The 13,837-nt window shown below is 37.7% G+C and overlaps 1 protein-coding gene across 2 annotated transcripts in view; it reads left to right on the top strand.

The window, feature by feature from the left end:
• SLC36A4 (solute carrier family 36 member 4) overlaps positions 1 to 12,828 on the top strand; it is an 88,164-nt gene extending 75,336 nt beyond the window's left edge. For both annotated transcript variants that reach the window (XM_059838541.1, XM_059838542.1), the window contains one exon: positions 9,859 to 12,828. In XM_059838541.1, coding sequence (XP_059694524.1) covers positions 9,859 to 10,166 — 308 coding nt within the window. In that variant the 3' untranslated portion in view covers positions 10,167 to 12,828. The remainder of the gene's footprint in view (positions 1 to 9,858) is intronic.
• The last annotated feature ends 1,009 nt before the right edge of the window (positions 12,829 to 13,837 follow it).

Raw genomic sequence — 13,837 nt, 5'->3', positions numbered from 1 at the left:
AAGGATAATATGTGTTGGTACAGGCTTCTGACATGCAATCACGTATTTTTGTTGGGTACACAAAAAACTAAGAAAGAATGCCTAGGAGGGTGGTCCTTCCCCTTGGGCGTGCCTAGCATGCAGTGAGTGTTCCCAGACACGTGGCAAGGTGTGATCCCTGCTTGGCTGATGGGATGCTAGGAGAGGACAGGAGCTGTGCCTGAATTTCCCTCTGCTGAGCCGGAGGTGAGTTCACCCATGTGATGAAGCAAGCTGCTCTCTTTGAACTTCATTTTGTGAGGTGAAATACCAACAAGTTAAGACTAAAAGCATCTGCAGATGACTGCATTTTTTGATGGATTTGGACTGCAGGCCATAATTCAATACTGTCAACACAGGGAGCTGAACCTCGACCACATGATCCTCCCCAGGAAGCCAAGGCTCTTGGCAGCTTCTTGTTTCTATATCATCAATCACCACAGCAGGCTTTAACTAGACCGTGCCTCTCACACCAGCTGTTTCAAAGCATTGTTTTGGAAATGCACTGGTTATCCCACTGTAGTCTGGTTGTTAGTGATTGTTTTCTTTTTAAGGGCATTATTTCTTAATTTACTTTTGATATGTTGCAGCAAGCTTGCAAGTTATTTATTACTATGTCCGTAATAATAGAGTACATGCCATATGCTATAGCTGCTAATTATACCCAATACCTCTGCTTTTCACAGCCCAAAATAAGTAGGCCAATTCAGATACTTGAAAACAACATGAGAATCCATGTATTTGCTTTTTATGAAAAACTTTTAGCATTGTGTGAAAATCAGAGTGTGGCTTCCCAATTGAAAATGGCTAAAATTTCTCTATGGATTAAAGCATTTTGTCTTGTAAAGTACTGCTGTTATTTAAATAACATGATGTGTAATCTGAAGTTATCAATAAGCAGGAATTAATATACTTTTAGGCCATTTTGCATAAAGTTACTGTGAACATCACTGTTAAAATATCAAATTTAATCCAGTTTAGAATCAGGATTAAAAATTAATGATGTAAATTAATGTTTATTTAAATGTGATGTCATCTGACTTTCAACACTGGCACTCTGTGATAGAGGGACATATTTAGATATTAGTTGTGTGGTGAGTGCATTATCATTTTTTAGGTTTAAAGAAAATAATTCACGTCATCTTAAGTGATTATTTAGTGTTTTTATCACTTACAGGAAGCTTTTACTTTCCCCACTAGCTGTAGGATTTTTACCAGCCTCCAGGTAGAGCACAACCCATTAACAACTATTGTTTGGTCCATTGAGGTTTTTTACTTATCGATTTTCCCTCGGTTCAGACACAAGAATATGTGGCAGACAGTGTCAAAGACCTTCCTAAAATTGAGGTAAATGCCATCTACTGCTCTCCTCTCATCTATAAAACTAGACATTGTATCAAAGAAGGCTATCAGGATGGTCAGACGTGATTTCTCCTACATAAATCCATTAATTTTCTGTTCCCAGATAACCTTTCTCCTTCATGTGCCTTGAAATATGCTCCAAGATGACTTTGCTCCATGATTTTTCGAAGGACCAAAGTAAATATGACTTGCCTGTATCTCCCTCTATTATTCTTTTGGCCTTTCTTGACAACATTTAATTTCCCTTGTCACCAGGGATTTCCCCCAAATTCCATGACTTGTAAAAGACAATACAGAGTGGTGTTAGAAGGACATTGGCCAGTTCTCCCTAACACTCTTGAACGCAACCCTTCATGTTCTGTATATTCTTATGATTTGAGTTGTCTCAAATAATCCCTGATTCAATCTTCATCTCCTAAAGGAAATTCTTATTGAGGTCTTTGACACTAGGGACTGGGAGGCTGACTGAGGCCAAGGCAGCACTGGATACCTCAGCCTTTGCTGGCTGTGCTGTCCCTAAATCCCACACTCCATCCAGGAGCAGGCTCACTTTCCTCCTTCCAGCCTTTTGTTATCAGTGTGGTTGTAAAAGCTTTTCTTATTGCCTGTAGCATCCCTTAAATGTGTCTGTTTAGTAGAATTTCCTGAACATCCAGACTTCTCCATATGATGTTTCTAAATTTCTATTTTATGGTATGTCCTCGCTTAAATCTCTTCTTTGTGGTTTTTCTTAGTACAGAGCTCTGTGATGAATTCTCTGATTAAGCAAACTGGTCTGGTACACTTCCTTGTTTGGAAATTCTGCAAATTAATGTGTTCCTGCTGGTGGAAGCTGTAGCACATATAAACAATCCCTGCTCCCCAAAAACATGGGTTAGGGACTTAGAAGTTTCTTAGAGGCTATTTAGAGCATAATCTCCTTGTTATGTTGTTTTTTTTAATACTTGGTGAGAGGAGAGAGGGCTAACTTACTCTATTACTTAATATATTGTTTAGTCCTTAGATGGTGATTAGAGAAGATAATTTACCTGGCATGATTGTTACAATTTATGGCACCCTGATGGATTCTATTACTACAAAAGAATTCCAAAATAACAGATGCTTCTTGTCATCTTAATCATCTGTTTCTTCAATTATCTTTATTAAAGAAATGTAAAATTTTATTATGAAACAGGAGAAGAAGCCTGAAGGATAAAGAGAAGTAATTTTTACTATTCCTAAAGGTGTCTTTGGTGATGTTTCTCCTTCATATTTATGTGTTTATGGAGCAAAGTATATTAGCTTGAGATTAAAGCTAAGTATGTTCAATTTCATCTTCACTACATTATTTCTTGCTTTATGTAGTAATCAAAAGGGATATAATGAAAATTTTATTTTCAAGGGTAATGGCAAGACAAACTTTTTAATATAAAAATTTTAATACAAAATTATTTGAATTTATTTTTTCTTTTGTTATGAAACAAGAAAGTAGCAGCCATGTATCCCTGCTTCCTTTAATGTGGGATAGCTTGATATATACAGTGCATCCAAGAAGAAAGGTTGGGGACTATGGAGTGGTGATGGTGAATATTGGAAAATACCATTCTTTAGCATCATTGGAAGCAGTATGGCTGGCTCTTCAAGCTTAACCACTCCTCCTGGCTCTTTTCTTCACCTCTGCTCTCTGTAGCAAAAACAGTCTTGTCCTTGGACAAGCAAACATTAATTTTTGCTTGTGTGGTTGGAAACCTTTCAGCTGTCTCAGAGCCACAAATTATGTTGAGAGAGTGAGACAAAGAGGACGAAAGTTCAATTGTGGATTCGTTTCTGGTGAGCCTGTAGAATGAGAAGGAGACTGCCAGTGGGAAGTGTCAGTACTTTGAAGGTCTAGGATCATCCATTTGGAGCTCAGTATTACTGAGTTTTGCTGTATGCTTTGCATTCATTCCTTGAATCCAGAAATGCATGTTAACAGCTGGCTGCATTATTTCACTGGAGAATGTCTAAGATTTTTTTATGACAAAGTATCAGCAGCAAAGCTCAAATAAATTTATTGCAGAGACAAATTAATAAATAAAATGCTTCAGATGTGACAGCCTGAAACAGGTGCCATTTCTGACCACATGGATGGTAGTTAACTAAATGGTCAAATGCATTTACACCTAATCTGGTGTGTGCTGTGCCCAGCACGTCTGCTTGCTGGTTTTGTGAAGATCACTTGGTACTGCAGCTCTGGACTAACTGCAGCGTGAGGACGTTCCTTGGCCTCTCACAGCCTGGTTTTCTTGGTGTGTCACCATCCAAAGGGGTTGCTTAGTAAAAATACATTAATTCTGAAGATCTGATGGGGACAGGCAGAACAGGATGAGGAGGCCAAGCTACCGTTAACTACTACTTGGACATTTGGCTCAGAGAGAGAAGTCAGTCTGGATGGTCCCAAGGAGGAAAGTAGGGGGAACAATTGCATCGTAGCTGTGTCACTGCTGCTTTATCCCTGCCCCTGTGAAGCCACACCTGCTCACACAGCCTCCTCCTGCACTGGATTGTTGTGACACTTGATTTTGCTTAAAATGGGTGCAGGTTGTGGAAGCTGAAATCTGAGCTAACTGCACTGAGTTTTGGGGTTGTATATAACAGCTTGAGGGGAGTGATTTTATTAGTGGAGCAAGGGGAGAATGCTGCCTTGAAACAGGTGTCTCATAGCAGTGGTATGTGCCAGTCCTTTGCCCTGGCTGTAGGTATTTTAAGTAGCCTGGTAAGAAGACTGGACTCAATGCTGCTGTTAAATTGCACTTTGGTCTGTGTCATTCTTCATGTGTCTTTCTACTTAAGGAATAAAAATAATAAAAACCCTTTTGATAACAGTTTTGAAATCTTGGATGCAAAGTGCTGTAAAAACTGAATTTATTTACATATTTGAGAAAAGAGGGGGGCTCTGGGGAAGGGATGGATCTGTCCATTCCCTGCTGTGTGTCAGGGCAGTGTCCTTTGTCACCTCTCCTTGTGAAGGATTAGGACATTGAAACCATCTTCTCCTGTCTGAGTCTGGTCTTTCCTACTAGCACAGGACAAAGCAATCAGAAATGTGGTGGTGTAGTGTGAGGGCAAGTGAAGTACTTTATGTTTCCGTCTCTCATACTATGTGTTGCAGGAAGGTAATGATGAAGGAGTTTTTCATTCCAAAGGGAACAAAGCCAAACTAGATGATGTGTGTGGTTGTCCTGTGTGCAAGCTGTCCCTCTTTCTCTCCAATGTGCAAGTACAATTTGTCACCTCATAGTATAACTGCAACCTGTATTCTGCTTTGTTCCTTTTCCCATTTAGTTTTGGTTTTGAGATTGAGCAAAGTTAAAAGTATGCTTTTTAGAAAACTAGATTAAGAAAATTACTTTTCATGAAGACAATCTAAGTAGATCTTTAAAAATTATCTTGTATATGTATCTTATAATCTTAATGTCTCAACAGCTGAGACAAACACCACCTAACCCTATGTTAATTATCATTTTTAGCAAAAAATAAGGTAAAATTATACCAGAATCTTTAACTAAAATCCTTTCTTTAAACTGCAGGTATCAACATGTAAATTATTCACAAGTGTTCTTTATTATTTGCATTGGTTTATCTGCAGATGGATAACGGTTTCTACTTGATCTTGTATTCCTTAGTACATATGTATCAAAACAGTTTGGTGTCCAGTGTGGAAGGCATTCTCTCATGGAAGGCATTCTTTTTTATTAATTTACATGAGCAACTTCTCATGGAAACATTAGATTTTGTTAGACTTTGACATTTATTTTTAAAAGGTGAATAGTTTTAATTGTGATGTAGGACTTGAGAAGATGATGTTATCTTGACTTGCTGGTTGTCCAGCCTGCACGTGTATGCTCCTTGCAGCCAAACTGGCTGAGCCTTCTGGGGCAGTCCATATCAGAGAAATGTTTTTCCATTCTCACAAGAGATAAAGGAAAAAAACCTTGGGCAATGTGGAGGGAAGTGTTGCAGAAAAGGAGGAGGGAGTTGGAAGAAAATATGCAGGTGCTGCATTAAGGAAGGGGATCCAGGAAACACTGCAGTAGGGGGAAGGGAAGGATGCCAGATTGAGTGGCTGAGCATTGCTGCACTAAAGAAAGATGGACAGAGAGAGCAGCCTGGGATATTAGATTAGGAAAGAGCATTCAGGCTGATGTTTTGAATTGCTGTTTTACCTACAAGCAGAATTCTTGGCAGTTTTAACTCCTGGAAGGGACCCTTTCCTTACCATATCATAGACATCTGTATCCTAAGAATACAATTTTATTTTGTGCTTTTGGAAGGTCATATGGATGTCAGACACCCATCTCTAACACATCAATGTCGTAGTCTGCTCTCTGGTCCTGGAAAAGTGGTACAGATAGAAAGTTTGGTGTATACTGGCTTCCTGCAGGACAGGGGCCTCCTCAGCACTGTCACTTCCCTTTGAAGAGAACTGCTTGTGTGTAGCTTGGACAATTTGCTTTTCAGTTGTGTGAAGTTAACCACTCCCTAGTAATACCCAACATTTTTTGAATGTACTTAAGAATGTATGTTCTTAAGAATGAATGTACTTAAGAAGCACCCAATCTTTTTGACTATGCCTATTTATAAAACCTGCTGTTAGGACAATTTTTTTGGGCCATACTACTGATCTGGTAGTGTATGTACTACTTCTTTTTGTCAGATGCAATATTTGAATACCACTGACATGGTTTTCTTTGTCAGAATTATGTCTGAATACCTAGATAAAATCTAAAATCTGGTATTATCAGAAAAAGTTATTTCTTTTAATGATTTTTGTGAAGAAATATTAAATAGCGTTATTATTGAGCAAAAGGAAAATACAGCAGAAATTATTATTATTCACATTTTAAATTTCAAAATTGGTTTCTGGCTTCCTAAAGATGCTTGTAAATTAATTAAGTCCTACTAGAAATATGGAGATAAAGGCTTTTTAGATGAGCTCTGTGATTAAAGTGTCCTGATGAAATCATAATATGCTTTGCTTTTGAGCTATCTATGGATAGGTCCACAGTTATAGTCAATATCTTTACTTAGGTCCATAGATCCTAATTAGAGCTGTGCCCATCCTGCTCAAGGATTTAGCATGGCATATGCATTAGTTTCTGATAGAAATAAGGTAGCTCAATATTTGATTACTGGAGGAAGTATTGGGATATGGTAATCACATACTTGACTTCATCAGCAGGTATAATGCATTTTTCAGTGGAAATGGCAAAACTTTGTTTCTCCCCAGCAATCTCACTGGAATTGCCTCCCAACAAGCAAGTCTAGCGAGTAATTTGCTGATTCTGTAACAAAGAAAAAAAGTTGTAAAAGAAGCAGCACTACAAAATAAAGAGAATAAAATTAGGAGTATCTTCCCACTGGGGTGTTATGTCCTTTAAGAAAACCTAAACATTGTACTACAGCATTCCTCCCCTCAAAAAGTCTCAGCTGACCCAAATGTGGAACTACATCGCTGAGAGAGACTGGAGAAACCATGAGTTGCAGTTTTTGAGATTAGACTGCAGAGTTTAAGGTAGAAGCAATATGGTTATACCTCTTGTTATCTCTGCAGAATGCTTTGTTCATATGGCCCACACTCTTCTATTCAAGCCTAAAGACAATTTAACTGTTGACCAAAAAATGTGTCTTATTACTAATACAGAACTTACTTCTTCAGCTGAGCTTCCAAACCAGAAGGTTTCATGACTGCTGATAAAGGATCAGAATTTCTTCTTTACATTGTATTTTTGACACCTACAAATGGCTGGGAAAATCAGGCTTCCTGCCTGTAGGAATGCCCCTTATTTGCTTCTGGAAAAAGGAGCCCTTTGTTAACTCTTGAATACATTCTTTGCTAGGTAATAAACATGCATTGTATTTCTCTTGGCTTGTTAGGGAATAAATAAGACACTAATTAAAACCTTGAAACACTTTTCCAAACCTCCTCCCACAGCAATATCCAGATTCATACAAATTTGTATGAGTCAGACAAACGTTTGATGAGATTCAAATCAACACACTGCATTTTGTTTTTCTGTAACTTGCAGCAATTACAAACTAGAGTTGGATTTTTTTCCAATTAAAAAATAAGAAACACAGTCTCATTATTTTAATAAGTGTTGGAATCAAAACTATGAACTATAAATTAATGAGTGCCTTCTAAACTCTGGACACATGTGGAACTGAAAGAGGTCTATTACAGAAGTTGAAAATCTGTATTTAATGAATACACCCACTACACCTATTGAATTGGCAAGATAATAAGTGTGCAGCCCTCTCTTTTACTTTAGAACAACACATTCAACATAGTCATTAGCTGGGAGTTTTACCAGACACTGCAATACACTTCAGCTGCACTTTTCAATTACTTTTGGACTCTGTATGGCTGTGTAAGTATCACACTTAGCAATCTGGTCTGAGTGCTCCTCTTGTATTGTTTGTACATTAATGGTGCCTACTCTTGTGGCTTGAACATTTATGGCTGCAAAAGTTACAGTGGTGGGTATTTAGTGACTTTTATTAACTTTGGCATAATTCCTTTTGCACTTCATTCAGCTTTGTCCTGGATAATGCATAAACAGGTGACATTTCCAGTCTCCAAATGTCACATCATGTAACGGAAGAAACTGTTTGGCATTGAGTAGGTCCATCCCAACAGTGGGAGAAAAAAAAGCCTGTCTTATCTATTTTTGAGTGCCAGGATGTTTATAAGGTTTCCACTTCTGTCTCTGCCCAGTTTTTCTTTGAGAGGCACTAAACAGTGCCTCTCATATCTCTGTAGAATCCCAAAGTGTTAATAAACTACAGTTGTCTCAAGCAGGAGCAAATTGATTTTTTGTTTTTCTAGCAGATCTGTGCATGATATGTTCTTTTCAAATAGGATGTGCTAGTGAATCCACTCTCCCTCTGCAGGTTTATACCTTTTAGTCTTAACTCTTTCTTATGTGAGAACTCCATAGTTAGAAGTTTCATTAAGATGTGTAGCAAACAGTTGCCAGGTAGCAGTGGACAATTGTTGTGTTTGGTAAGTGAATTTTGAGTTTATTTTCCAGTGCAGATTTCCCAAAGTTATTCTCAATGGAGGACACCAACAGGAACATCATTTGAGTATGCTGCCTTTCATAATCACAGTGTCCAGAATTTGATGCAGCTGCTGCCATTCAGCCCACAGCAAAGACACTCTGCAAATAGAAAGCACAACTTCATGGTTATGCATTATAAAGCTAATACACACCTTTTGGTTTTCATCCTCACATATTTTGCGGAGATCTCCTTCCTGCTTGTTCCATTTGTTCATTACCATAAACACTGCACAACATATGGTCAGTGAAATTGAACTAAAACCAAACATGCTTTTATTTTGGCTTCAGAGTGAAGAAGGGAGTTAGGTAAAAACCAAAACATATTACATGGTATTTTTTGTGTGCTGGTAGTATTTACACCTCTTTTCCCCTTCCCCTTTATTTATGATTGCTTCTTTGTCTTGAGATGTGGTGGAAGGGTGCAAACAGGCTGATGCTGTGGATGTTTACACTGTCTGATACTTAAAAGGCAGTATATTCATGGAAGGGAAAAAAAATATTTCTACCACATACAGGGGTCATGTGGAGGTTTTTGAAAGCTGTTTTTAATCCAGGACTGAAAACATGACACAACTGGTGTATCTGAGTTAATACTAGGGGTCCTTGCCAGCCAAAGCAGTTAAAACCAGAAGTGTTTCTGATCCAACATGATGGATTCTGTTTCTGTAACTGTTGTAGTTTCAGGAGGTGACACTGGCCAAGCTTAAAAGGCTTACTGGGCCTTGTGTTCAGACTCTTCTTGGCAGGGCCAAGTTCTCATTTCGTTAACTAGGCAACTATTACAGCGACATTTTACAGACTGAATGCAGTTGTACCAACCAAGATTGTTCAAGTGTGTAGGTAAAAGTCACTTAAATGACTGTTTGACTGCCAAGCCACACAGGTTTGTTCATCAACAGGTTTGCTCATTTTGAATAATTGTATGTGATTTTCAGATTATTATACAAATTAATAGACAATAATATATTTTTGCCCTGTGTCCTGAGCAGTATGCAACAGCCCCTTGTACTCTTCCTCGGCTTTTATTCTTTCATACTAAAAATCTACTGACAACCAAAAAATAAAACATTTCCTTGCAATTTCATATTTTTCATTTCTTCATGATTTGCAGGCCAAATCTCTTTACCCTGTAAGTACAAGAATACTTAAACTTGATGCTCTGCCAGCTCATGCAAAAACTCAGAATTGAAGCTGGGTCTCTCAGATGAGCACAAAGATGTGGGTTACTGACAAGTGTGTGCATTTATCTGTATAGTGCACACCACATGGAGCTGGAAAAATACTGAATGATGGAGCTTTCTAAAAAGCCCTAACCACTCGGTTATGTGTTTGTTGCAGTTTTGTTTCTCATGAGAACATTGAGTCTGAATCCCCCATTTCTCCTGTTATGCTTTAGGTGCTGTAGCAGTTCTGATCCCTCGCCTAGACCTGGTGATTTCTTTCGTCGGAGCCGTCAGCAGCAGCACTCTGGGACTGATTCTGCCACCTCTGGTTGAAATCCTCACTTTCTACAAGGAAAACCTAAGTTTATGGACAATATTTAAAGATGTTTTTATAGCTGTTGTTGGATTTGTTGGATTTTTAACAGGGACATATGTGACGGTTGAAGAAATCATTTATCCTGAGTCCACAGTTCTTGCTAATGCAACAGGGAGCTTTCCTGCAGATATAAATTCTACAGACTTGGTGGTTGGGTTAAAGTAATTAACCAGGCACTGTGAACTATTTCGTTCCTTAACAAGAAATTCTTGACTCAGGACCTGCTTTCAACTACTGGTACTGTGTAAAGAGGTACAGTTTGTAAGACGTAGGATATACATGTGAAAATACATTATTTTTTTAGAAAGTAATTATATATCTCTTCTGGACTTTGACTAAAAAGTTGCAAGATTTTTTTTTGTTTATTAAAACAATATTACTTTCATGAAAAAACATTCAACATCACACATGATAAGCAGTTTATTTTTGTACATTTTGGTAACTGTTTCCCTGACCCATTTTTTACACAATTTCTTTAACCTTGATTTCAACTATACAAAAGTATGAAATGCTGTATTTTTTATTGCCTCTGGCTTGAAGTCTGTAGACTACATATCTATATTTCTATTGGAACATATAATAATTATTTTTGCATTCTTATGTTCTGCCTTAAGTAGAACCTAATATCGTCTTCACGTATTTTTGCTTCTTTTGACTTTTTTGGAAGAAAAAAATAGTTCATAAGTTGGTATCTGGGTAGAAATTAGTTTTGTTTAGCAAGCCTGCATGCTCAGTCCCTATGTACAATCCTGATTTTCAGGTTTCTATTTGACTTTCTGTCTCACACTTCATAGATGACTTTCACTCCAAATGTTGAAGCACTATTTTTGGTCTTGTTTTCTAAAAACCCTATAGTTTGTGCAATAACAACTATTTATCATACTCATTCCTGTTACAAAGAAACAAATTTTTCTATGGAATATTTTTAATCATAACATTCCCCCAAGAAATATGTTATGCCAAAACCTTTCCACTGTAGTCATACAAATTAAGATAGAAATAAATGTAATATTTTGCCTGCCTTCAGTATATTCCTCAGAAATTTGCCATTTGGTAATCTACCATTTGGCATTACAGTGCTAGAGTAATATACTGCTAAATATATCTATATTTATATTTTCTCTTAAGAATATTTCCACTGTCATCTACCATCTGGTGACTGTAATGTGCACTTTTATCTCCATGTGGATGAGGGCATTTCTGATAGGGGTTTGTTACAGCATGTAGTTTAAACTGCACGTATTTTTCAAGCAATAGTTCTGAGCAATGCTCTAATTTTGATTTTAGCATGGACAAAGTTTTAAATACTTGGCAGGCACTTGGAAGGGATGAGTCTGCCTGTGTGATACCACAGATCAACCTTTCTTATGGAAGTGCCACAGTGGAGCAAACAAGGGTAGTTAGCAGAAAAGAAAAAGGTAACTTCAGCTTTTAATCTTGAAGGTTTTTTAGTCTTTTAGCTGTTTTAAAAGACATTAAATCTCAGTGTTTCCATCTGTTTCATAGTGAATCTGTTACTTACCTAACCCATATGCTACACACCTATAGAATTTATTTCTGTGCAGCATATTTTACTTGACATGAAATACTTCTGCAAGAAACATCTTTAGTAGGACTTAAAGGATTTAAAAGCAAGTAACTTTTCCTCTTGGTTTTTCATCTTTCTACTTGTGTATTGGGAGAATAAAGGGCTTTGAAGTCCATTCATATCTGTTCTGCTTCAGCTGTGTCCTGGTGAGCAGCTCTGAGAAGGTGCTTCTAACCAGGGTGCGGAAGGACTGGTCCAGTTCAGAGTTTGGTGGTGATTTTGTCAGGTGCAAGTGAATACTGCCACAGTTCTATCAATGAATATTTGCTGAGCTGGATACCTACAGCCTACAGAGGTGGCCCTGGTACCCAGTGAATGTAACACGTCCTTGTGAAAGTCAGATAACTTGTTCAGAAGCTTGATAGGTTTGAGGGTTCTAATCTTAGCCATCAGACCTTGGAAAGGCTGGCCCTAATACAAAGCCATGCACATCTTCCTGCTCTGACTGCAGTGCAACCTGTCAAGGCAGAGGTTTCCAGAGCAGTGAATGGCCACCGACTGACCAGGTATGAAGTAGTGTTTATATGCAGTTGGCCAGTGTAGCCAAGTCTAACAATGTTGTATCTTTTGAATCTTTAAAATGTTTATTAATGTATTTTGCACAATGTCAATTTTCTCCTACAGTGTAGGATTTTTATAATTTTAACACTCATACATTTGCATGGCCTGCTCTTTCAGACAGAAGGAGTCAGGAATCAGAGTGTCCTGCTTTGGATAAGATTAAAATGTCATGTGTTAAAAAACTAAGTCTGACTAATGAGAGTGTCCTGTAAAGCATTGCCAAAGATTTAAGAGAGAGGAAATTCTGACAGAAGCCTCTTCTGAACAAGAGTGTTCATTCAGCTTTTAAAGTGCTGTAATATTATTTGCAAGTTAAGAGGTGGGGAATGAAACTGAGAGATTTCATAGGTAGGGTTTACATTAAGGTATATATTTAAGATGGAAATGTACTTTAGCATAAGCTAAATTGAACTGCAAAATGTGTGATTAGCTTATGTTCCTGACAAGGAGCAGAAAGCCTTTGTATTTATATACTGTATATGAACTTATATTTTACAATATAATATTGTTAACAGTTTTAATGTAATTTAATCATTAGCTGCACTACAGGTAACTGGATAATTTTCTTGTCTGTAACTGTTCATCCTCAAGTATTGGGCATATAAGAGGATGGGTTTGCCTGATGTTCTGTAAAACTTTTATCTTCTGTATCAATAAAACTACAAATTACCCTGCAAACTCAGTGTTATCCTGCCTGTCTCCACTACTGCATCACTAGAAGAAAGAGCTGTCCTAATGCAGAATTTACCTTTGAAGTTGTCCAAGGAATGGTGGCTGATGTGAAACTCACATGCAAGCTCTAGAGCTGTTTTTTCATTGATAACAAATCTCATTTTAAGGTCACATAGGCAGTCCTGAAGAATCCCACCTTTGCTCCAAGGGTTTTCATGAGGGCACACTTAAATTTAGGCTTCAGCATCTTTTTAGAGGTGCTGTAGTAAACAAGTTAATTTATAAATGTAAAAAGAGGTGCAGGTGTTCCCATTGAAATTCCAGTTCCTATTTAGAAAACCACAAAGAAAAATCCAGACATTTTAAAATTGGACATGCCTATATACATTTGCTGTGGCCTTGGCCTTTTCTGTAAGGATGGAGTCCTGTTGAGATGGCTGTCTCAACATATGTTGACAGAAAAGGGAAAGTGTTAACTTGGAAAACTCTTGACTAGAAGTGAGGAATGAGAATAGTTGATGGACAGCCTAAGAGATTCCACTCAGTTCATCTCAGGGAGAGTAAAAGGCAAGAGGGACATAATAGAAAAGTGATTATTTCATTAATTCTATATTAAAATGTTTCCTTATGAAGGGCTAGAGAAGCTGTATACATCACTCACTACCATTCTATAATTGCTGGAATGTATTATGAGCTTTGTCAGACCTCCCATTCTTCTGCTTTAATTTATTTGATTCTGTATGTATTAATCAGTATTTCTGCTGCTGATTTCTCAGGTGACAAAGTGTTCTCTAGTAGAAAACAAGCCATACAGCTTCAACACCAGCTGAAGTTCATTTTTCACATGCTGTCCATGGGGAAAACGACTGCAACATCTTGGTGGGGTTTCAGGAAGGGAGGAGAACCTTCTCTCTGGTTTTGTGTTTTCTACAGATGTTTTGGTCATCCTGGACCTTATTAATGTGACATGAGAAGTCTGAATCTTACCCACAGTTAGCTGAATTATCCTCCAGAC

This window comes from Haemorhous mexicanus, chromosome 2, assembly GCF_027477595.1.
Source record: "Haemorhous mexicanus isolate bHaeMex1 chromosome 2, bHaeMex1.pri, whole genome shotgun sequence".
Lineage (NCBI taxonomy): Eukaryota > Metazoa > Chordata > Aves > Passeriformes > Fringillidae > Haemorhous > Haemorhous mexicanus.
The sequence above is the reverse complement of the archived record's forward strand: the minus strand, read 5'-3'. Positions and strand labels throughout refer to the sequence as shown.